This window comes from Dendrobates tinctorius, unplaced genomic scaffold, assembly GCF_039654945.1.
Source record: "Dendrobates tinctorius isolate UK_male_01 unplaced genomic scaffold, ASM3965494v1 ptg000303l, whole genome shotgun sequence".
NCBI classification, from domain to species: Eukaryota; Metazoa; Chordata; class Amphibia; order Anura; family Dendrobatidae; genus Dendrobates; species Dendrobates tinctorius.
Genome location: NW_027361970.1, coordinates 2,075,110 through 2,097,863, shown reverse-complemented (window position 1 = coordinate 2,097,863; position 22,754 = coordinate 2,075,110). Strand labels below are relative to the sequence as shown.

Here is a 22,754-nt window from a genome sequence, read left to right as displayed (position 1 = left end):
CAGTTAGCCATTAAAAGGTATCAACTACTGAGGACTCTCAATTCTGAGATTAGAAGAAGCTTTCCATAGGTATTTCCACATAGTGACACATGACTTAAATGAAAAATAGGTCTCTGTGAGGAAGGTCAAAACTGGCTTGGGGGGGGGGGGAAGAGGTGAATTGTTAATTTCTTTAAATGTATCTATAAGACTCTGTTCACGCTTTTGGCTTTTGTTGGGCAGGTATGGATCAGCATAGTTGTTTTTCCAACTGCTTAGGAAAGAGCAGCAGAATGCATTTTTTATATACGGTATATAAATATATACAGCGGGTGAAAAAAGTACTGAACTTGTCACCAATTGTCTAAGTAAAAATATTTCTGAGGCTGTGTGCCCACGTAAGCGTTTTTTAAATGCAAAAACGCTTAAAAACACATACATTAAGCATCCCATTCTTATAATGCATTCTGCAATTTTTGTGCACATGATGCGTTTTTTCCCGCCAAAAAAACGCAGCATGTTAATTAATTTTGCAGAAAAAACGCACTTTCAACTATATTCTATGAGAATGTGGATGCTCTGGAAAAAACGCATAAAAAATGTGCAAAAAACGCAAAAAAAAAAATGTGTTTTTCCTGGGAAGGAGTCCGGTTTTTAGTCAGGAATTTTCTGCATTCGTGGGTACATAGCCTCAAGGTGTTATTCACATGAAATTCTCACCAGATGTCAGTAACAACCCATCCATTTCACACAGGCAAATAAATCAAACCATAGATGTCCATAAAGTAAGTTATGTGTAATAATGAGAAATGACACAGGGAAAAGTATTGAACACACTTACTGAAATGTATTTAATATTTCATACAAAAGCCTAAGTTGGTGATGACAGCTTCAAGACGCCTCCTGTATCGAGAAACTAGTCGCAGGCATTGCTCAAGTGTGATTTTGGCCCATTCTTCCACACAGACACTCTTCACATCCTGAAGGTCCTGTAGGCTCGTTCTATGAACTCTGAGCTTTAGTTCCTTCCATTCATTTTCTATTGGCTTCGGGTCTGGTGATTGCTGGGCCATTCTAGAAGCTTTATTGTCTTTCTCTGAAAGCAGTTGACAGTTTCCTTGTCTGTGAGTTTGGGATCATTGTCTGCTGAAATGTCCACCCTCGTTTCATCTTCATCATCCTGGTAGTTGGCAGGAGATTATTATCAAGAATTTTGCAGTAAATTTGTCCATTTGGCTTTCCTTCCATTATATGAAATTTGAAAGTGCTCTTTGCTGAAAATCAGCCCCACATCATGATGTTCCCACCTGCAAACTTCACTGTTGGTATGGTGCTTTTTGTGGTGATATGCAGTGCCTTTTGGCTCCAAACATGGTGTGTATTGTGGCATCCAAAGGGTTCTATTTTGGTCTCTCCTGACCGGACTATATTCTCCCAGTACGTCACAGGTTTTTCTCATGTTGCTGAACAAACTGTAAATGTGCTTGAACATGCTTTTTGTTCATAAATGGAATCTTTTGTTGGTGAGCGTACGTACAGGCCATTGAGGGTGAGTGCATTACTTATAGTTTTCTTTGAAACAAATGTACCTACTGATTCCAGGTCTTTCTGTAGCTCTCCACAAGTGGTCCTTGTCTCTTGGACAACTCCTCTGATAATTCTTTTCCCTCCTCTGTCTGAAGTCTTGCTTGGAGCACCTGGTCATGGCAGGTTTATGGTGAAATTATGTTCTTCAACATCTGGATTATGGCCCCAACTGAGCTCACTGGAACATTCAGTAGTTTAGAAATGCTTCTGTAACCAATGCCATCAGTATGGTTTGTAACAATAAGATTGCAAAGGTCTTGAGACAGCTCTCTGGTTTTACCCGTCAAAAAATGTTTCTTGTGTGGCACCTTGGTAATAAGACACCTTCTTATAGGTCACCAGTTGAACCAGCTGATATTATTTTTCACTAAGTGGCAGGATTGCTTTCTAATTACATGGCTTTTTTGACCTCTTTCTTTTCTCTGTTCAATACACATAACTTAATTTATGGGCATCTTTGTTTTGATTTCTTTGCCTGTGTGGACTGGATGGATTGTTACCAACATATGATGAGAATTTCATGTCAATAGCACCTTTAGAAATGTATTTACTTAGAAAATTGGTGACATGTTCGATACTTACCGTATTTTTCGGACTATCAATCAATCAATCAAATCAATCAAATTTATTATCGCCAAGTACATATTACATATATACAAGGAATTCTTTGTGGCAAAGAGGCAACATAATATATAACAACAGATACAACAAGTAACATCTAACAAGACAGATACAGTATATAGTCTACACATGACGATTTAATTGTTGAACAGAGAGTGGATAGAAGCTGTTCATATGGCGGTTGGTGCTGCATTTGGGGACTCTGAAGCGACGTCCTGAAGGGAGTAGTTTGAATGAGGAGTGTCCCGGGTGAGAGGGATCGGATGAAATTTTCAATGCGTGGGATCGAATACTCTTATCATAAAGATCCTGGATTTTAGGCAGGGGGGAGCCTATAATTCTCTCTGCTGTTCTGAAAGTCCTTTGTAAGCGGAGTTTGTCATGCGCAGTGGCTCCCCCATACCAGACTATCAGAGAGGAACAAATCACAGATCTGATGACAGCATTAAAGAATACAGCAGATTCTTAGACAAACCATATCTTTTCAGCTGACGCAGGAAGAACATCCTCTGTTGTGCTTTTCTTATAACAGCATCCACGTTTTTCCCCCATTTAAGATCATGAGAGATGATAACACCAAGGAATTTGGTCTCTGTGACCCTAAGAACCACTTCGTCATGGATGTAGATTGGAAGTATCTCATGTTGATCTTTCCTAAAATCCACAACCATCTCAGCAGTTTTTTTAGTGTTGAGTACAAGATTATTGGCTTTACACCAGTCACATATTCTTTCCACCTCACTCCGATACAAGTCTTCAGCATTTCCCCTGATGAGACCAATCAGTGTCATATCATCGGCAAATTTCAAGATTTTTACTGAGTCTGCTGAAGAGATGCAATCATTTGTATAGAGAGAAAACAGTAACGGGGACAAAACACACCCCTGAGGTGCCCCGATGTTTGTGACCAAGGTGTCCGAAGTGAATGGTCCAACTTTTACACTCTGTATCCTGGCTGTCAGGAAGTTATAAATCCACAAGCATAAGTTGAGAGGGACTCCAAGAGCTACCATTTTCTTATGAAGTAAATTCGGATCAATGGTATTGAACGCTGAGCTAAAGTCCATGAAAAGAATCCGGACATATGAGTGCCGTTCATCTGTATGATCCAAAATGTACTTCAGTGCCAGATTGACAGTGTCGTTTGCCGAACGATTCTCCTTATAGGCAAACTGAAGCGGGTCCCATAGCTTCTGCGTGAATTTTATCAGGTGGGACATCATAATTCTTTCGAAGACTTTCATAGCTACAGATGTGAGTGCTACTGGTCTATAGTCGTTCAACTCAGAGGATCCCACTTTCTTGGGGACAGGGATAATTGTGGAATTTTTCCAACACTGAGGTACAACGCACTCTTTCAGTGACACATTGTATATATTTGTCAGTATAGGGGCAAGCTGGGTAGCACATACTTTCAGACACATTGGAGATACACCATCAGGGCCAGGTGCCTTTTTGACCTTAAGTCCCTTCAGGATGCATATCACCTCTGCCTCGGAGATCACTACTTGGGTGTTGCACAATGAATGATCTTTATATGAACAGACTGAGGAGCTTAGAGATGAATAGCCACTGTGTGTAGAGCTTGCCTCAAATCTGCAGTAGAATTCATTTAACTCTGCTGCCAGACTTCTGCTGGGGTTCACTATAGTGGGGTGGCTTTTATAATTGGTGACCTCTCTTAATCCTCTCCATGCAGATCTAGTATCTTTTGATGAGAACCTTCCCTCCAGAATCTTTGCATACTCGTGTTTGGCTAACTTGATCTCTTTAGATAGCGAGTTCCTAAGTTTCTTGAATTCAGTAATATCGCCTGCTTTATAAGCCTTTATAAGCCTGTATATTGATCACATCTGTTCACCTCTAAATTGAGCTATGGCCAGGACCAAGCAGACCGCCCGCAAATCCACCGGAGGGAAGGCTCCTCGCAAGCAGCTGGCCACGAAGGCTGCCAGGAAGAGTGCGCCTGCCACTGGCGGAGTGAAGAAGCCGCATCGTTATCGCCCAGGAACCGTTGCTCTCCGTGAGATCCGCCGCTACCAGAAATCCACGGAGCTGCTGATCCGTAAGCTTCCCTTCCAGCGCTTGGTGAGGGAGATAGCCCAGGACTTCAAGACCGATCTGCGCTTCCAGAGCTCAGCGGTGATGGCCCTGCAGGAGGCCAGCGAGGCTTATCTGGTGGGACTGTTCGAGGACACCAACCTGTGCGCCATCCACGCCAAGAGGGTAACAATCATGCCCAAAGACATCCAGTTGGCCCGCAGGATCCGTGGGGAGAGAGCTTAGATCTTCCCGGGCTCCAACCACAGCACGGGCTCCAACCACAACCAACCACAGGCTTATGTGACTATAAGACGCACCCCAAATTTTCAGAAGAAAATAGGGAAAAAATTAATGCGTCAAATGAAGGTCTGTCTTACAGTTCGAGTTATTCAGCTTACTGGGGGGTTAGGGTGTGATCAGGAGCGTTAGTAGAGTGGGGTCACAAGAGGTGTTTGGTGGTCTGGCAATGATCTGACTCATCCCAGGCTTGTGCAACAGCTTCGCTGGTGTGGAGGCCCTGCCACTTTGTGAAAGCCCCCACACATTCATCCCAGGCTGGTGCGCAGCGGTTTTTGGAGCTGCTCGGTTGTGCGGGGGCTCCCCCGACATTTTGTGAAAGCCTGGAGCCCACCGGAGGCGGCGCATGCGCAGAATGAGATTTCGGGAGATGATATCTCGGTGCTCTCGGTCTACATATGTGCTGCCTCCGGTGGCCATTTTCCTGGAGACCACAGCATTGGAAGTGCGGGGGCTTTCACAAAATGTCGGTGTAGCCCCGCACCACCAAACACCTCCAAAACTGCCACACATCAGTCTGGGATGGATGTGTGGGGGCTCCGGGATTTCACAAAATGTCAGCGGAGCCTCCACACCACCAAGCATCTGTGAAACTGCCGCGCCTCAGCTTGGGATGTGTTGCCTGGTAAGTACATTTGAACTAAAAATTTTCTGGAAATTTTTCTGGAAAAAAGTGTGTCTTATAGTCCGAAAAATACGGTATTTCACCCGAACAATAATATATGTTGGAAAAAGAGAATACCATGAAGTATGCTATGGGTGACACTGTAGCTACACAGAGGCACAGTGTTCCATAGGAGGTGTACATTGCGAGCAAACTGAAATCAGGAAACTCTGGGTGAGCATCACACTGAACAGCTTTCTATCTTGGTCTATTCACATTCAGAAATGATCGTAAGGTATTAAAGGGAATCTATCACCATGATTTTGCTGCCTAATTTAGAACAGCATAATGTGGAGACCCTGATTCCAGTATAATGTCACTTGCTAGCCTGCTTACTATAGTGTTAATTATATCCTGCTTATAAAAAATGATTTTATTAATGACTAGTAAACTTGCTGCCATGTGTAGTCCAACCATGCCCCCACCACTTTGAATAGTGTACACAGAAAGCAGCCAATCAGTGGTGTGGGCGGAGTTATACAGAGCTCAGCATTCAGAGAACTGCAGCAGAAAAAACAAGGCTTTTAACAAAACTGCAGCAAGCAGCCCAAGAAGTGACATATCGGTGGAAAAAGGCTCGCTGCCATGATGCTCTCAGATGGGGTAGCAAAAACTTGGTGACAGATTCCATTTAAAGCTTTTGGGGGGCTTTTTCAATAACTTGTGATGGAGTATAGAATTTGATAAAATATAGAAATTGCCCTTACTTAACCTATCCATCAATCACCTGACCGCTGCAGCCAATCCCTGGCTTGAAATGTGACAATTCCATGAACTGCATATGACTACAGGAGGCTTTTTATTGTGTAATAGAAAGGGGTATTGAGCAGGGGGCATTCATATGCCATTACAAAACCTCAGACTAGCCCTAAAATATAACTGGAAAGCCTAAGGCCTCTGATGGGGCTGAATGAAGCTGGTGCGCTGGGTCCTATAGGCTGGAGCTGCTAATTCATTCTGACAGTATCACTTTATGAAACATCTTGAGAAGGCAGTGATGAGCGATTACTTTGTGAGAAGAGTCCCACAATCGCTCTGGAATTTGGAGATGACCTGGATGATATTCATACTTTCTAAAGTTTCTTGCCCGCACTATTTCTATGGGGTCACCCTGGTACATTTAAGTGTTTTGGCAGTGAGACCCGGGAGTGAAAGCATATTGATTTCATGAAAAGACAGATCAGGGCATTCTCCTCTCCACTTTTAATGCAGTGTAGTGATGGTCTTGCTAATCTTTTCCTCTCGTATGAACTCCTAGATTGCCGTCTGTTTCCAAACTGAATGGCAGTGTTGTCACAGAAGGTGAAAGAGAAGACTCCGAGAGATTCTTCCTCCGTTACTATATGAATGTCCCAAAGGAAGAAGTTCCATTACGGTGAGACTATAGACAATAGAAAATAAAAAAAGCTTCATAAGAAGGGCTGATGCCCAGACACAATTTACTTTTTTTTATAGGGAAGTGAGAGCAGTAAATATTGGTCCTGGGGCATAATGACCATCATTGTCCTCATTAATTTATCTTCATCTTCTTCTAGGAACTCGTTACGTCCGGTAAATTTGTTGCGCAGTGTAAACGGAATGGCAGTCAGCCGAGTATATCGGTGCCGTTTATCTAGGATATGTAGTTTCTTGCAAATCCTAGAGATGGAGACCCCATTCCCCTGCATAGCCTTTAGGAGAGTATAGGCTGCCATTTTTGCTCTTGACAAGACAGACAAAGCGTGTATCTACTGACTACAGGAATTCACTGCTCTTTATTTCTTGTGAATTTTTTTGACTTTAATAACACTATTTTCCACCACTGTCTTCCCAGGGCTGTAATAGTCCACTTTGGGTTGTACTGGTGACACAACACTTATAGTGTGGCCATGGTCCTATGTGTTGTGGGGGTCACCTTCATCATACACAGTCTTCACCTCACAATAATGGCCAGGATCAGGGGAGATCTGAAGACTTTCCCGGCTATGGACCCATAATTTCAATTTTTTTGTTCAGATCACATCTATTAAAGGGAATCTGTCAGCTGGATTTTATCCTCCCTAAACTATTTACAGTATATGTTCAAATCAGCATTTAAATTGATATACACATTAAGCTAAAGAGCTATTTGTAGATCTGAAGCCTCTGTCTCTCTAGATCTATTCCCAGCACCACCAACACTTCTTGCTTGACTGACTGCTCCTATATATGAGAGCATGGAGACAGCCAATCAAGCAGGAGGAGGTGGCGGCACTGGGGGAGGAATAGATCTGGAGTGACAGAGGCTCCTGATCTACAAGTAGCTCTTCAGTCTCATTTACATATCCATTCAAACACTGATTTCTCAGTAAAGGAGGAACGGCCCGGCCATGTAAAGGTATTGCCGGACTTGTCTTAGAAAGAGCTACACTGGCATATAAATAGTTTTTTTTTGGGGGGGGTGAAATCCTGCTGACAGATTCCCTTTAAACTTCTTAAACGTCAGCCAATAGTGTTTGAAGGAGGAAAGGTGTTATCCTTGGGTTAAATGATTTACTTTAGAAAAAGGCAAACCGTAAAGTAAAAATACATATACATTATAATGACAATTATAACAATTCTTAGACAAAAAAAGATACCATATAATTTTGTGATTGCTGTAAAAAATATACATAAAAAAGAAATGCAAAAATCAGTGGCAGATTTACTCTGCCAACATATTGACTAAGAAAAAAAAAATTACGGCTCCCAAAATGCATCATCAGTTTTCTTTATTTCATTAAGCGCTAAAAAAAAGTGTGTGTAAAAAATATATATATTTTTAGATATTAAAAACAAAATAAGAAAACAAAATGATATGTCCTTTCCAGTGGCGTTCCCTGTTTTGTGTAGGCTGAGTGGTGATGCCAGGTTTCATAAAATCGATAGCCACTACCTATAGTGAAAGTCTGTCTTTCCTTTTTAAGAACCATGCAGTTTTAATATACAGTGCCTTGCGAAAGTATTCAGCCCCCTGGAATTTTTCAACCTTTTCCCACATATCATTCTTCAAACATAAAGATACAGTACCAAATGTTAAAATTGATGGGACGATGGATGGAGCCAAATACAGAACCATTCTTGATGAATACCTGTTGGAGTCTGCAAAAGACCTGAGACTGGGATGGAGATTTGTCTTCCAACAAGACAATGATCCCAAACATAAAGTAAAATCTACAATGGAATGGTTCACAAATAAATGTATCCAGGTGTTAGAATGGCCAAGTCAAAGTCCAGACCTGAATCCAATCGAGAATCTGTGGAAAGAGCAGAAAACTGCTGTTCACAAACGATCTCCATCAAACCTCACTAAGCTCAAGCTGTTTGTCAAGGAAGAATGGGCAAGAATTTCAGTCTCTCGATGTACAAAACTGATAGAGACAACCCCAAGCGACTTGCAGTTGTAATCACAGCAAAAGGTGGCGCAACAAAGTATTACATTAAAGGGGCCGAATAATATTGCTCGCACCAATTTTCAGGTTTTTGAATTTCCACAAAAATTTAAAATAACCAATAAATTTCGTTCAACTTCACAATTGTGTCCCACTTGTTGATTCTTCACCAAAAATTTACATTTGGTATCTTTATGTTTGAAGCCTGATATGTGGGAAAAGGTTGAAAAGTTCCAGGGGGCCGAATACTTTCGCAAGGCACTGTGTCTGTCTAATAATGCCTGCCTTTATTGTTCTTAGAATGTTGTTAGTAGTAGCAATAAAAATATTTTATAATATTATTATTTACTAATTCTTATTGTTAAAAAAAATATTATAAATATATTACTACTATTGAAAAAATAAGAAGATATTTTAATATTGTATAATTGTTTTATTGCATTTTTAATAGTAGTAGTATTAGTGTTCAATTATTATTACTATCACATTAGTGTGGGCTTCAGTTGGTTTCTCCAGTTTTCTCCCATACTCAAAAGACATAGAGATAGAGAATGTAGATTGTGAGCCCCAATGGGGACAGTGATGATGATGTCTGCAAATTAATGGTGCCATATAATCAAGATCATCTTGTATTACTAATGTTCTTAATATTTATATTCTATTTCTTTCCTTAAAGAGATTGTCCACTACCTTTATCATTGATGACCTATCGTAGGATAGGTAATCAATGTCTGATCAGTCCTTGGTGGCCGGAAATCCTCAATTGTGCATCTACTCCATCTTCTGATAGTGGCCGCGGACGGGTACAGAACATCCGCCTCCTATTCAGATCTATAGTAGGCGGATGTGCAGTACCCGGCCGCGGCCACTATCAGAAGACGGAGGAGCAGCTCCATAATTGAGGATTTCCAGCTGGCAGCTATTGCCACCGATCAGGTAAGGGTAGGTCATCCATGATAAAGTAGTGGAAAAAAGAAATGATAAAATAAAAAAATCTAAAATATTATTTTTACACATATTTTTATTAATGGTGAATTATTATTCTTGTTATTTGTGTTCATATTAGTTTTCTATGTTATTGTCTTAAAATGAAATGTGTTTGTGAATTTCACCATATGGATGTTGTCATTTTCCTTGGCTAGGGCTACATGGTTACGTTCCCGTTGTTGCGCTTGTAAATCGCCCAATGATAGTGGATGTGGTCGCATTGTAATATGTAAACCCGCAGCATAATAGTTGTGATTTAGCAATGTGGTCTTCATGTCACCCGGTCAAGGTTTCCGTGTAGCTCCAATCTAATCGTGCCGGCAATACCCCACACAGATGCTGCAATAACGATTCATCTTTTCGTCACTGTTTGTTTCATAAAACAGGCATCACTTAAAAGCAGCAGGTAGCTGCGACTTCAATCCCTGAGACTCGGAGCAGAGTCCAAGCTCCCCGCTGTCAATGAGCTCTTTGTCCATGGCTCTCCATCTGAGCAATGTGAAAAAGAAACCGCAATAGGTCTTGTGCAGTGATTAATGGCTGAGTCTTTTCAGTTCATAGAACCAGTGTGCTATTCCAAACTGCCTGCATCTCCGGTTGCAAGTGGCTGGGTCATTCTCCCCTGTGAATCCTCATGTTACTGCCTTACACGTTGCAGGGTCCTTCACATTTGTGTCCACTTCATGTTAAAGCTTACTGGGAAGTTTCAGCGTAGGATTTATACTGGGAATCTCAGCCAGTGACAAGTTATTTCAGTTTAAAGAGGCTAAAAAAAGTCCTCATATATCATTGTCATGTATAACCCCCAAAATACTCCCTGCAGAATTGGTTGGTCCATACGCATGCTTAGTATTGGAGCCTGTCCTTGCAGATGGATTCCCTCCAATTAGAAAGACATGGCATATCCTGACCGATATAGGGGGTGTGTGCATATATATACTGTACAAAATTTACAGACCACTGCAAAATTTTCATTTTGTCTGATTTTTCTCTTTATAGGTATATTTTTGAGTAAAATGTAAATTGCTCTTTTATTCTATAAACTACTGACAACATGTCTTCGAATTTCCAAGCACTAAATTTTGTATTTATTTTCAGAAAATGAGAAATGCTCAAAATAAAAAAATAAAAAAATGCAGTGCTTGCAGATCTCAAATAATGCTAAAATAACAAGTTCATAATCATTTAGAAACAATAATACTAATGGTTTAACTCAGGAAGAGTTCAGAAATCAATATTTTGTGGAATAAACAAGCTTTTCAATCACAGCTTTCATGCGTCTTGGCATGCTTGCCACCAGTCTTTCACACTGCTTTTGGGTGACCTTATGCCACTCCTGGTACAAAAAGGTAAGCAGTTCTTCTTTGTTTGATGGCTTGTGACTATCCATCTTCCTCTTGATTACATTTCAGAGGTTTTCAATGGGGTTCAGGTCTGGAGATTGGGCTGGCCATGACAGGGATTTGATGTGGTGGTCCTTCATCCACACATTGATTGACCTAGCTGTGTGGCATGGTGCAATGTCCTGCTGGAAAAACCAGTCCTCAGTTTGGGAACATTGCCTGAGCAGAAGAAATCAACTGTTTTTCCAGGATAACCTTGTATGCAGCTTGATTCATACGTCCTTTGCAAAGATTAACCTGCCCAATTCCAGCCTTGCTGAAGCATCCCCAGATCATCACCGATCCTCCACCAAATTTCACAGTGGGTGCAAGACACTGTGGCTTGTACGCCTCTCCAGGTCTCCGTCTAACCACTAGATGACCAGGTGTTGGGCAAAGCTAAAAATTAGACTCATCAGAGAAGATTACCTTACTCCAGTCCTCTATAGTCCAATCCTTATGGTCTTTGGCAAGTTTCAGCCTGGCTCTCCTTTGCTTTTCATTGATGAAAGGCTTTTTTTCTACCTTTACGTGACTTGAGCCCTGCCTCTAGGAGCCTGTTACGAACTGTTCTTACCGTGCACTTTGCCCCAGCTGCCATTTGCCATTCCTTTTGTAGGTCACTTGATGTCATCCTGCGGTTGCTGAGTGACATTCGAATAAGATGACTGTCATCCTGGTTAGTGGAGAGTCGTTTTCGCCTTCTGCCAGTCTGTAGCTTTGTTGTCCCCGATGTCTGCTGCTTGACCTTGTTGTAATGGACTGCAGTTTTAGAAATTTTAAGGATGGAGGCGACATGACGCTCACTGTATCCCTCTACTAGTAAAACCAGAATTGAGCCCTTCTTTTCCTCACTCAAGACTTTTCTTTTCAACTGCTTTGGCATGGTTAAAGTTATTTTTTCATTCATATTACTTTTGGGATATTACTAGCACTTGTTTAGCCATCCTGCTTGTCCTATTGCAAGAGGCCCGTGAACACCACAGCAGGGTTTTTTTTATACTTTCCTTCGTTAAATAAGATTTGGTTCAGGTGATACCTAATCAGAAGCACATTAAGTAGAATGAGGTGTACTCTGGTTGGAATTCAACTGACACTGGAATGGAATGGCTGTCAGACATGTAGAGAAGTTGATTTTTATAAAACTGTGCAGTGGTCTCTTAATTTTTGCCAGAGCTGTATCTATATACGCCACTGGGCATTAAAGTCCATTTTTATGAAGTTTTTTGTGTTGTCTCTCTTTTTTGCTACTGTATATCATAAGAAGCCAATTGATTGCTGGTTGGGGAAGCGTGCACATTATTTGAGGTATTTCTTGGTGCTTTTCAAACTTTTCTATCAATCTGTCATATATATGCACACACACTGTATTTATACATGCATGCACAACCTATATCGGTCAGGATAGATAGATAGATATATAGATATATATATATATATATATATATATATATATATACATACATACACACAGTGGGTATGGGAATTATTCGGACCCTTTTAAATTTTTCACTCTGCTTCATTGCAGCCATTTGGTAAATGCAAAAAAGTTCATTTTATCAAAAACCATAGTGCCCAAAGAATGTCAGGATTCCAAGAGGTGTCCAGAGGGGCAATAAAAATGTACATATCCTCACCCACCATCCTCCAGACAAACCACAGAGGTAGATGTGATATACTAATAAACAGCCCCTCACACACATTTTGCTTATTAGGGGATTGGGTGCTTAGGCCTGTTTCACATTTACGTTTGTTGCCATCAGTGAAAATCTGCCGTTTTGCGAAAAAAACGGATCCGCCATTTTTTTTGGCAGATCCATTTTTTTTCCCTTTGACTTGCATTAGCAGCGGATTTTGACGGATGGTCATCCGTTGGATCCGTTTTTTGACGGATCCGCCATAATTTTGGCGTCCGTTGAGTTGATGGACAATGAAATGTTTTTGGCTGCGTCAAAATAGCGGATAGCAACAGATCCGCCGCTCTCCGCCATTCATTATAAAGGTCGCCTATGGGCGGCGGATCCATTGCCAATCGTTTTTTGACGGAATCCGGCAACGGATCCGCTTTTTGACACTGAGCATGCCCGGAAGAATCTCCTTGCCAGAAATTTAACCCCAAACACCATTCTGGCGGCGGAAAATCTCTCTCTCTCCTGTGTGTCTAATCCTATCCTGTGTGATACTGCCTGCTGAGCCATGTGTCTAATCCTTTACTGTGTGATACTGACTGCTGAGCTGTGTATCAAATCCTATCCTGTGTGATACTGACTGCTGAGCCGTGTATCTAATCCTATCCTGTGTGATACTGGGCTCCCCCTGCAGTCTGTGTCAGAGGGCGGTCTTTGTTGGCACGGTAATAAATTGTGTTATTTCCAGCTTTACAGAAGGATGATAACACCATAGAAATGATAAGAATAATAGGCCTCAGTTACCACAACTGTCTACAAAGAAAACTGTTGCTGATAGCAACCAATCACAGCTCATTTTTCATCTTTTAAACCGCTCTGGACAGCGTGGTGAGTTTTGAGTGGCGACTTTTGTGTTTCGACTTTTATGTGGCGAGGTTGGTGTGTGTGGTGAAATGTGTGCTGAGGGTGGTATATGTGGTGAAGCAAGTGGTAGTGTGTGGCGCATTTTGTGCGTGTGTTCATATCCCCGTGTGTGGTGAGTATCCCATGTCAGGGCCCCACCTTAGCAACTGTACGGTATATACTGTTTGGTGCCATTGCTCTCATTCTTTAAGCCCCCCTTGTTCACATCTGGCAGCTGTCAATTTGCCTCCAACACTTTTCCTTTCACTTTTTCCCCATATGTAGATAGGGGCAAAATTGTTTGGTGAATTGGAACGCGCAGGCTTAAAATTTCACCCCACAACATAGCCTATGACGCTCTTGGGGTCCAGACATGTGACTGTGCAAAATTTAGTGGCTGTAGCTACGACGGCGCAGATGTCAATACATACACTTTTTCCCCATTATGTAGATAGGGGCAAAATTGTTTGGTGAATTGGAACGCGCGGGGTTAAAATTTCACCTCACAACATAGCCTATGACGCTCTTGGGGTCCAGACGTGTGACTGTGCAAAATTTTGTGGCTGTAGCTGCGACGGTGCAGATGCCAATACATACATACACTTTTTCCCCATTTTGTAGATAGGGGCAAAATTATTTGTTGAATTGGAACGCGCGGGGTTAAAATTTTGCCTCACAACATAGCTTATGACGCTCTTGGGGTCCAGATGTGTGACTGTGCCAAATTTTGTAGCTGTAGCTGCGACGGTGTGGACATACATACATACACACCCACATTGAGCTTTATATATTAGATATATATATACAGCTCTGGCAAAAAATAAGAGACCACTTCCAGATGTTCAGTTTGTCTGATTTTTCTCTTTATAGGTATATTTTTGAGTAAAATGTAAATTATTCTTTTAGTCTATAAACTTCTGACATGTCTCTGAATTTCCAAGCAATAAATTTTCTATTTTTTTTCTGTCAAAAATCATTTAGAAACAACAATACTAATGTTTTAACTCAGGAAGAGTTCTGAAATCAATATTTTGTGGAATAACCATGATTTTTAAAAATATATTTTATGTGTCTTGGCATGCTTACCACCAGTCTTTCACACTGCTTTTGGCGCAAAAAAATTAGCAGTTCTTCTTTGTTTGATGGCTTGTGACTACCCATCATCCTCTTGATTACATTTTTTCCAGAGCTGTATATATACTGCTCAAAAAAATAAAGGGAACACTATTCCATGTGCAACAGGCTGTTCTTGTTCCCTTTATTTCTTTGAGCAATATATAAATAATCATATTGGGAAAATAAGTCACCATCTGGATGATCCGGAGGAGGCATGGGATACGATTCCAGCCCGAAGCATGGTGGGGGAATCATCATATTTTGGTGGTGCTTTTCTGCAAAGGGGACAGGATGACTGCACCGTATTGAAGGGAGTCTGAATGAGGTGATATATCATGGGATTTTGGCCAAAAATCTCCTTCTCTCAGTATGAGCATTCAAGATGGATCGTGGCTGGGTCTTCCAGCATGGCAATGACCCGAAACACACAGCCAGGGCAACCAAGGCATTTCAAGGTCCTGGAGTGGCCTAGCCAGTCTGCAGACCGGACTCCAATAGAAAATCTTTGGCGAGATCTGAAACTCAGTGTTTCCCAGTAATGGCCACGAAATCTAAAGGGCCTGTCACACTAAGAGATATCGCTAGCAATATCGCTATAACTAGTGACGTTATAGTGATATTGCTAGCGATATCTCTGTGTGTGATACTTACCTACAACCGGCTCCCCCGCTGTTTATCGCTGATCGCGCGAGAACGTCCTGGACTGTTTCTCGTCGTCAGCTTCCTGCGGCGCTTCCTGCTGTGACGACGAGCGACGCGTGGAGCCGGGCGGGAGGACGCAGGATCGCCTGGTGTGACAGGTAAGTAGCGACCCCCGTCCCCAGCGATGTCGCTGGTGAGATCTGCCTATGTGGCAGCTCACTAGCGACCACTTAGCGATGTACCAGCGATCCTGACCGCGTCATATCGCTGGTCGGGATCGCTGGTACATCGCTAAGTGTGACAGTACCCTAAGACATCTAGGGAAGATCTGTATGGAGGGGGCCAAAATCCCTGCTGCTGTGTGTGCACACCTGGTCAAGAACTACAGGAAACGTCTGACCTCTGTAATTGCAAACAAAGGTTTCTGTACCAAATATTAAGTTCTGTTTATCTATTGTATCAAATACTTATTTCATGCAATAAAATGCAATTTATGTAAAAATCTTACAATGTGATTTTCTGGATTTTTTTAGTTTCTGTCTCTTACAGGTGAAGTGTACCTACTATAAAAATTACAGACCCTCTCCATTCTTCCATTCTTTGTAGGTGGGAAAACTTGCTAAATCGGCCATGTATCATATACTTATTTTCACCTCTGTAGATATGTATAAAACAAATTCTACCTTTCCTGCTCATTGAAATAATCATTGTTATTGTCTACGATAAATAAAATGCGCTAAGATTGTGTCACTTTCGGTCTTCCTCTAGATATCAAGAGCTGGTAAGGAAGTATGGCAAGTTGGAACCACTGGCTGAGGTTGACCTCCGGCCCCAGAATCAAGCTAGCGTTGACATTCACTACGAGGAGAAAGTCCAGAAAATAAGTGTCCGACTTGATCAGACCGTGGCCGAATTCAAGAAGCAACTTAAGACTGTGGTACAATTGTCCACAAACAACATGCGACTTTATTACTTGGACCACGAGGCCCCCTTCGGGCCAGAAGAAATGAAATTCAGCACACGGGCTTTGCATTCATATAACGTCCGTGACGGAGTCAAATTTTATGTGGAACCAAAAATCAAATGACCTTTAGTAATATATGTACAGTATAGCTATATATGTGATCTATGTACAGATTTTTAATTGTCTTTAGATAATTTTATGTCTTCGCCCCCACTTTGCCTGCACAGCTATGCACTGGAGCCCGCAATTTCATCTCTCCTTTGAGAAGGTTTCAAGCTTGATGTACATGAGGCTTACTCATTTTAGAAGGAAATGAAACCTACTTTGTTTTAATTCCTATCTTCCTAGAGATCTCTGCCAACATTCTTGTCCACATTCAGAGAATGACTCTTGCCTTGATCGTGTGCTGCACACACAGGGCATGGCTCATTATGTGTGTACGTCGGACATGGCCAGTATGAGAATTCTTCATGGACAGCAAGCAGAGATATTTCAGATATTTAACAACACAAACTCACTTTTATCTTAGTTATTGGCATAAACTGAGCTCACAATATCTGCAAATAATTGTGCTTCATGGCCTCCATTCAGCAAATCCAAAATTCTGGTGTAAATCGCTTTGAAAAGTCACAACATTTTTTAGCAATTTTGTAACTTTTTGTTTTGTCGCAGCAGCTTCGGCATAACGGACTGAACTGGGGTGTGACAGGGTCTCTCAGTGGAGTAAGATTTGTGGCGAGGTGCACACCACTTGCCAGATGCCCATGGTTCATTTGTTCATGCCAGTCTTTATGAATCGGGGCCCTTTTTTTTTCAAAAGTGATGAGCACCGAAAAAAGTTGCACATTTTTAAAAGTACTAAGAAAAGCAGGAGTGTCTCACATCTGTTAGACAGATTTTTTAAAGGGAATCTGTCACCAGGTTTTAGCTACCCAATTTAAGAACAGCATGTTGTAGGGGCAGAGACCCTGATTCTAGCTATCTATCACTTACTGGGCTGCTTGGTGCAGTTTTCATAAAATCACAGTTTTATCTACTGCAGAGCTAGCAGTTCTGTAAACGCTGAGCCCTGTATAACCCCGCCCACTCCACTAATTGGAAGTTTCCTGCCTATGCACCATGAACATAGAAAGCAGCAAATCAGTGATTGGGGTGTGGTTGGATTACCTGGCAGCAGGTTTACTAGTCCTCTAGTGATTAACTCCTGCAGTTATTTTATTGAAACTACAGCAAGTAGCCAAGTAAGTGACACATCACTGGAATCAGGGCAACTGCCCCTACATTATGCCGCCCTCAGATTACATAACAAAAACTTGATGACTGTTTCCCTTTAAAGCGGTTGTGCAAGACATGGAAAGTTTTGCACATAGGCAGCAATATTGCTGAAATAATACTCACCCTCTGTTCCAGCACTGCATTTATCCCATATGTCGTATAGCCCATGGATCTCACGTGGCCATACAATATAGCAGCCAATCACGGGCTCAGGAACCAATAGTGGTATGCAGCCTAAGACTGCTGACGCCAATGAATGGCTGCAAGATTCACATGGGGCAGTGAAGTCTGCAGCCAATGTAAGCAGGATACCAACGGGCAAGCAGCTCTGGAACAGGGGTTTAGCACTGTGTGCAGCACTTTACTTATCTTTGACAAAATCTTTAAAACTAAAACCAGAAAATGATCACGGTTTAGCACAAATCTTATTAATACTCACGCTCTCAGCATGTGCAGATTGCATTTGTAGACAATCTGAAACGCATCACATCTAATGCTCCTATGATTACGTTTGGCACAATTCCCTTAATTGTGTATTGGGGGTGAAAATGTGGGAAAAGTTTACTAGAAAGTTTTACCTTTTCAGCAGCCACTTGTACAGCCCTGCAGAATTGCTCCAAGCAATGAGCGCACCCGGCAGACTGATTGTATTGGGTTGTTGCTCACACCCCGGGTAAGTCTGCACGTTGGTGGCACTGTATTTTCTACAGACTTTAGTACATTGAAATCGACACAGATTCATTACAGGATAGTTAATACATTTAGGTCATAAAGTAGGTGAAAATACTGCAGAAAACACATGTGAGACCCTAAACTAATAAAAAAATCTACAATCTACCTAACATATAGCTATACCCCATGTTAATGTGTGCCCGTCCCATGTCACAGGACTCTAAAAAAGAGAGGTCTGGGTTTTCGTTGAAAATGTTTTACACAAAGTTTGTTCCCTTGGGGTCAGCAGTGAAGAGTCCGCAACTCATAGTCTGAGGACGTCATCTACCACTCATTTGTCAGACCTCCACCAGGTCTTCTGTGATTAGCACAAGTCAGAATGGAAATTCCTAGGTAGGTAATGATCGTCACACTTCCTAGAGACTTCGATCAAAGCAGGGTATTTATGGGATAGTTCTTTATTCTGGGGTAGTAAAAGCAATGTGCTTTGAGAGCATATCGCTTCTTCGTCAAGTATAAGACAAAAAAAAGACCAGGACTTCTGTGATGGTATTTATTTTATTATTTGCACATCGGTCACAGCCGGTTTTAGATACTAACATTTTACAATTTGTTGCAGCGATCATGTTAACAGCTCTGCAGACAACTGTATTTTCAGTCTCCGTGCAAGCCTAGAAAACATCGGATCACACTCGGAATAATGTTAGTCTATGGGGCAGTGCACATGTCCAATTTTTTTTTTACTCAGATCGCGTCGGTTCAAGAGAAAAATTGCAGCATGTCCAAGTTGGACCTAATCGGACCGAAACCCTGCAAGTCAATGAGTCACTTGAAAGTGTTGACAACTGAGTGTGGTCTGATTTCCATGGACTTACACAATGGAGAAGATGGAGAGTTTCTTTTCTCTATTTTCTCCTCATCTGAGAAGATCACATCTTGACCACTATCATCCGAGAAGATCGCATTATGATCACATAATCGGAATATATGGGTGTGTGACCCTAACCTAAAGCTCCATGATCATCTACGATTTCACCTTGGTAGTTCCGAGTGAGGTCAAGGTTCCGGTGATCACACAGGACCCAAAGTGGTTGTAGAAGAACAATTCTTGGTTACTGTTGGTGTTACCAGCCACTTATTGTGGTGAACCCATCCTTCGCACAAGTTTTATTTTGAAATACAATCCTTATCCTCGTGTCTTGTGTTTTTTTAGCTTCCAAATTCACTTTGGATAATTTTAGATGGCAGAGACAGAAGTGTGTTGTCTGCTGTATTAAAGGGTTACCGTTGTCCTGTAAATACAGGTTTTCTTTGTATTATGAAAAGTTATATTATTTCTAATACACTTTCATCAACAATTTGGGAGATTTCCGACATCTCTGCTAGCAGTCGTTAAATAAGATGGTCACACAGGAGCTCAGCCTGTCCCAAGGCATTGCCTGGATAACTACAGCATCAAACTGTATAGCCTTCCCATAAATTGGGCGATTGTTATCCACCAAAATGTTACTGTGAAGTTTTCATTGAAGGACATCAAGCAGAGATCTTGAAAACTATGAGGAACTGATGAAAATAAGTTGGAGTATTGATAAAGGGGTTATCCGGGACTTTCTTTCCCCCCCAGTGGGGCTTAGCATTTAGTAGCAGGTGGGTGGTAACTGCCTGCCTGTTGTGCCCTGCAACGATTTCCCCCTACTCTAAAGTGGGCGACCAGTGATTCTCCTGTTGACAAAATGGTTCTTTCTCTTCTGCTCTTCTGTCCTTGAGGCATCACTGCCTACATAATGTTGATTGACAGCTGGCTCAGCTCAAGGCGAGAAGCTGGTTTTCAATCATTGTGATGTCAGTAGTAAAACCCCCTCAACAGAGTAGAAGAGAACAAATTACTTTGTTGACAGGAAGCAGGTGGTGTCGAGGACCGCTTTCAGTTGGAAGAGATTGTTGCAAGGCTGAACAAGCAGGTAAGTGCTTAGTCCCATAGGGCAGGGTTCCCCAATTCCAGTCCTCAAGGCCCACAAGGGAAATCCTGAAAACATGACCTGTTGGTAGGCCTTGAGGACTGGAGTTGGGAAACCTGCCATAGGGGATAAAAAAAAAGTCCTGGGTAACCCCTTTGAACTTTTCAATAAAAGGAACCTGTTACTTTTGAGGCAGCTAAACTAAATGCCAAAACTGTCCTGACCTTAGATAGTAAAATAATGTATACATTACTGAGCTGTGTCCAGCTGGATCCGGCGTATGCTCTTTACACACATCGGGTATATAGGCATGCGCATTGCCAGTGAAGCGAGCCGTACTGTGCTCAGCTCCCAACGCGCTTGTTGCTGACGGACTCATCTCTTTTGTAATGTATGAGGCCTTTTCTTACCTTTTTATGTCATTTTTAACTTTATCCTGAATCCTAAACCCCACCTACGTAATAATCCGCTGATGGTTTATTGTCCCCAAACCTGGCAACAGGTCCCTTTAATCTCTTAGATTCCTCACTATTATATGTATCTGCATTTCATTTTCAAATATTTAAAAATAAATAATATTTATATCCAATATTTTTTATTTAAAAATGGTCTATGGTGATCTATGACATTGCCAAAATGTGCGCCATTTATTTATGCTGACTCCATGTGTATTCTGTTTTACGGGAACTAGTTTTAGCTTCTTCTTTTTATGTTGCCTTGTTCCAATATTTGCCTTCTGCAGTGTTCTCCTCTACCCCTCTGTAGAAGAGGTTCTTTTTCTGACCTTCTCATTAGCCTGAATGCTGGAGAGTACAGGATCTGAGATGAATATTTGTCAATCCCCCGGCCTCCTTCTCCACCCACAGTCGCCTTTCTTCTTTTTCTTGCTGGCAGAGAATCTTTATCAAGTTTTAATTAAAGTCCCATTGAGTTACCTCTATATGATTTCCTCTGTGGATTTCTTTCTTCTTCTTTCTTTGACATTCCCTGTACATTTTTTTTGCCTGCTCTCTGTGATGCTCATGAAGTCTCTCTCTTTAACAGTGTTTGGAGGATTTTGTTTCTTTCCTATTTAAGTGAATATAACAAGGAACAATGTAAATTGTGAAGCTCGCTTCCCAGAGGCTTTGCTCCAACTCATATTTCACTCAAAGGGGTCACATGAAAAGAACTATTTAACTCCGAGAGACTTGCACAGGACAATATGTACAAAGAAATATAACAAATTGACTTCAACAACACCAAGATTAGCCACATCTTCGGGAACGGCTCATTGGAGCCTTACCCCAGTATATGGATATGTAGACTAGTCCTGAGAATGAATCATTTTACTCCCAAACTCTTTATGATCTTCTGTTAATCACATGGAACTTTTTTTTTGTTTTTACTATATGTATAATGGAGTAACATCTTGGATATATGGCAATGTTTGCTGTATAGCAATGAATAAAGAAGGAAACTGCACTACCAGCATGTGTATCCGTGGTGTTGTCTAGCTGCAGACCATACATCTGATTTCTGCTCCCCATGGTCAGTATTAATCATGCGAGAGGTTAAAGAAGACCGTTCAGTCACTTCATGCTGCCTAAACCACGAGCAGCATGAATCAGAGTCAGGCTGTATGATTGTAGCCGTAGTTTCAAGAGACTATAGGTTTAAGTGGTAACATTTCTCAATGTGGAGAGTGACAAGCCAGGCCTGGCATGTCAAAGCGAGGAGACTTATATGCCATGCAATGCTCCTCTGGAAAATTAAATATGTAAATTGTCTCTTCACAGAGGAAGAGGACTAGAACTCTAGTGTCCACTATTGGAAGCAGCGATCCTAATAGTCAATATTGACTTTTTAACGAGCCTTTTAGGATCGCTGCTCTCGATAGGTGTCACTAAAGTTCTAGTCCTCTTCCTCTCTGAAGAGCTAATTTGCATATTTAAGAGAATTTAAGGAAAGATGTGGCCAGTCTGATGCCACTAGCGTTCTATGCCCACCTTGATTCTGTTTATTGACAGGTCTCTCCCGTGTGTGTGTAGTGACGAACCTGTAAATCGACCGGACTGGGCAGGAAGAAGCCATCAGAGGCAACACCGGACTAGTCACATCCCTCCCTATAGTCCCCGAGTCTTCAAACTATGTTTTCTCTAAAACAAAAATAAAGCTGACTGCAATTATGTAGCCAGGCACAAATTTAAGCTGTCTGTGTTTTGGGTGACAGGAACCCCTTTAAGGAAAGTGGACCCAAAATGCTCTAAAATAAGAAATAGAGCAGGTAGTCTCCCTCCCAGGTCCAGCGCTGGCTCCCCACCACTGTTTGGATTTTGGCTGCATCTGTGAAGTCACATCAAGAACACGCATCCTGGCTGCAAGCAATCACTGAGTTCAGCGGCTCGTGCCATCTACCTCCACCTGAGTTGCTGAGCTCGGTGATTGGCTGTAGCGATGGTGCACGCTGTGAACATGTCTCTGCTGCAGCCAAAATGCCAAGACCAGAGCTGTGGCAAGGAGGCAGAGTATTTGCTCTGTTATTTTAGGTATAAGCTTTTGAGATCCACTCTCCTTAAAGTGAAAAGTGGCAATTTTGCTCATTATGACACAACACTATTAAATGTTTTTATTCTATTATTCATCCAAGTGATTGTTTTTGTCACGT

General features: G+C 41.7%; 2 protein-coding genes across 3 annotated transcripts in view; both read left to right on the top strand.

Moving 5' to 3' along the window:
- The window catches only part of TBCEL (tubulin folding cofactor E like), a 192,349-nt gene extending 170,772 nt beyond the window's left edge, over positions 1-21,577 (top strand). The window contains exons 8-9 of one of the 2 annotated variants that reach the window (XM_073560721.1): positions 6,450-6,566; positions 16,007-21,577. In XM_073560721.1, coding sequence (XP_073416822.1) covers positions 6,450-6,566; positions 16,007-16,325 — 436 coding nt within the window. In that variant the 3' untranslated portion in view covers positions 16,326-21,577. The remainder of the gene's footprint in view (positions 1-6,449; positions 6,567-16,006) is intronic. The other variant, XM_073560722.1, reaches the window with a different exon arrangement.
- LOC141073492 (histone H3) lies at positions 4,057-4,514 on the top strand. Its single transcript, XM_073560737.1, has one exon. It carries the CDS (start codon positions 4,063-4,065, stop codon positions 4,471-4,473), a length of 411 nt encoding a protein of 136 aa, XP_073416838.1. The 5' UTR covers positions 4,057-4,062; the 3' UTR covers positions 4,474-4,514.
- Positions 21,578-22,754: the final 1,177 nt, after the last annotated feature.

Excerpts from the sequence above, each read along its gene's own strand:
- LOC141073492 (XM_073560737.1), top strand. The coding sequence starts at position 4,063 with ATGGCCAGGACCAAGCAGACCGCCCGCAAATCCACCGGAGGGAAGGCT.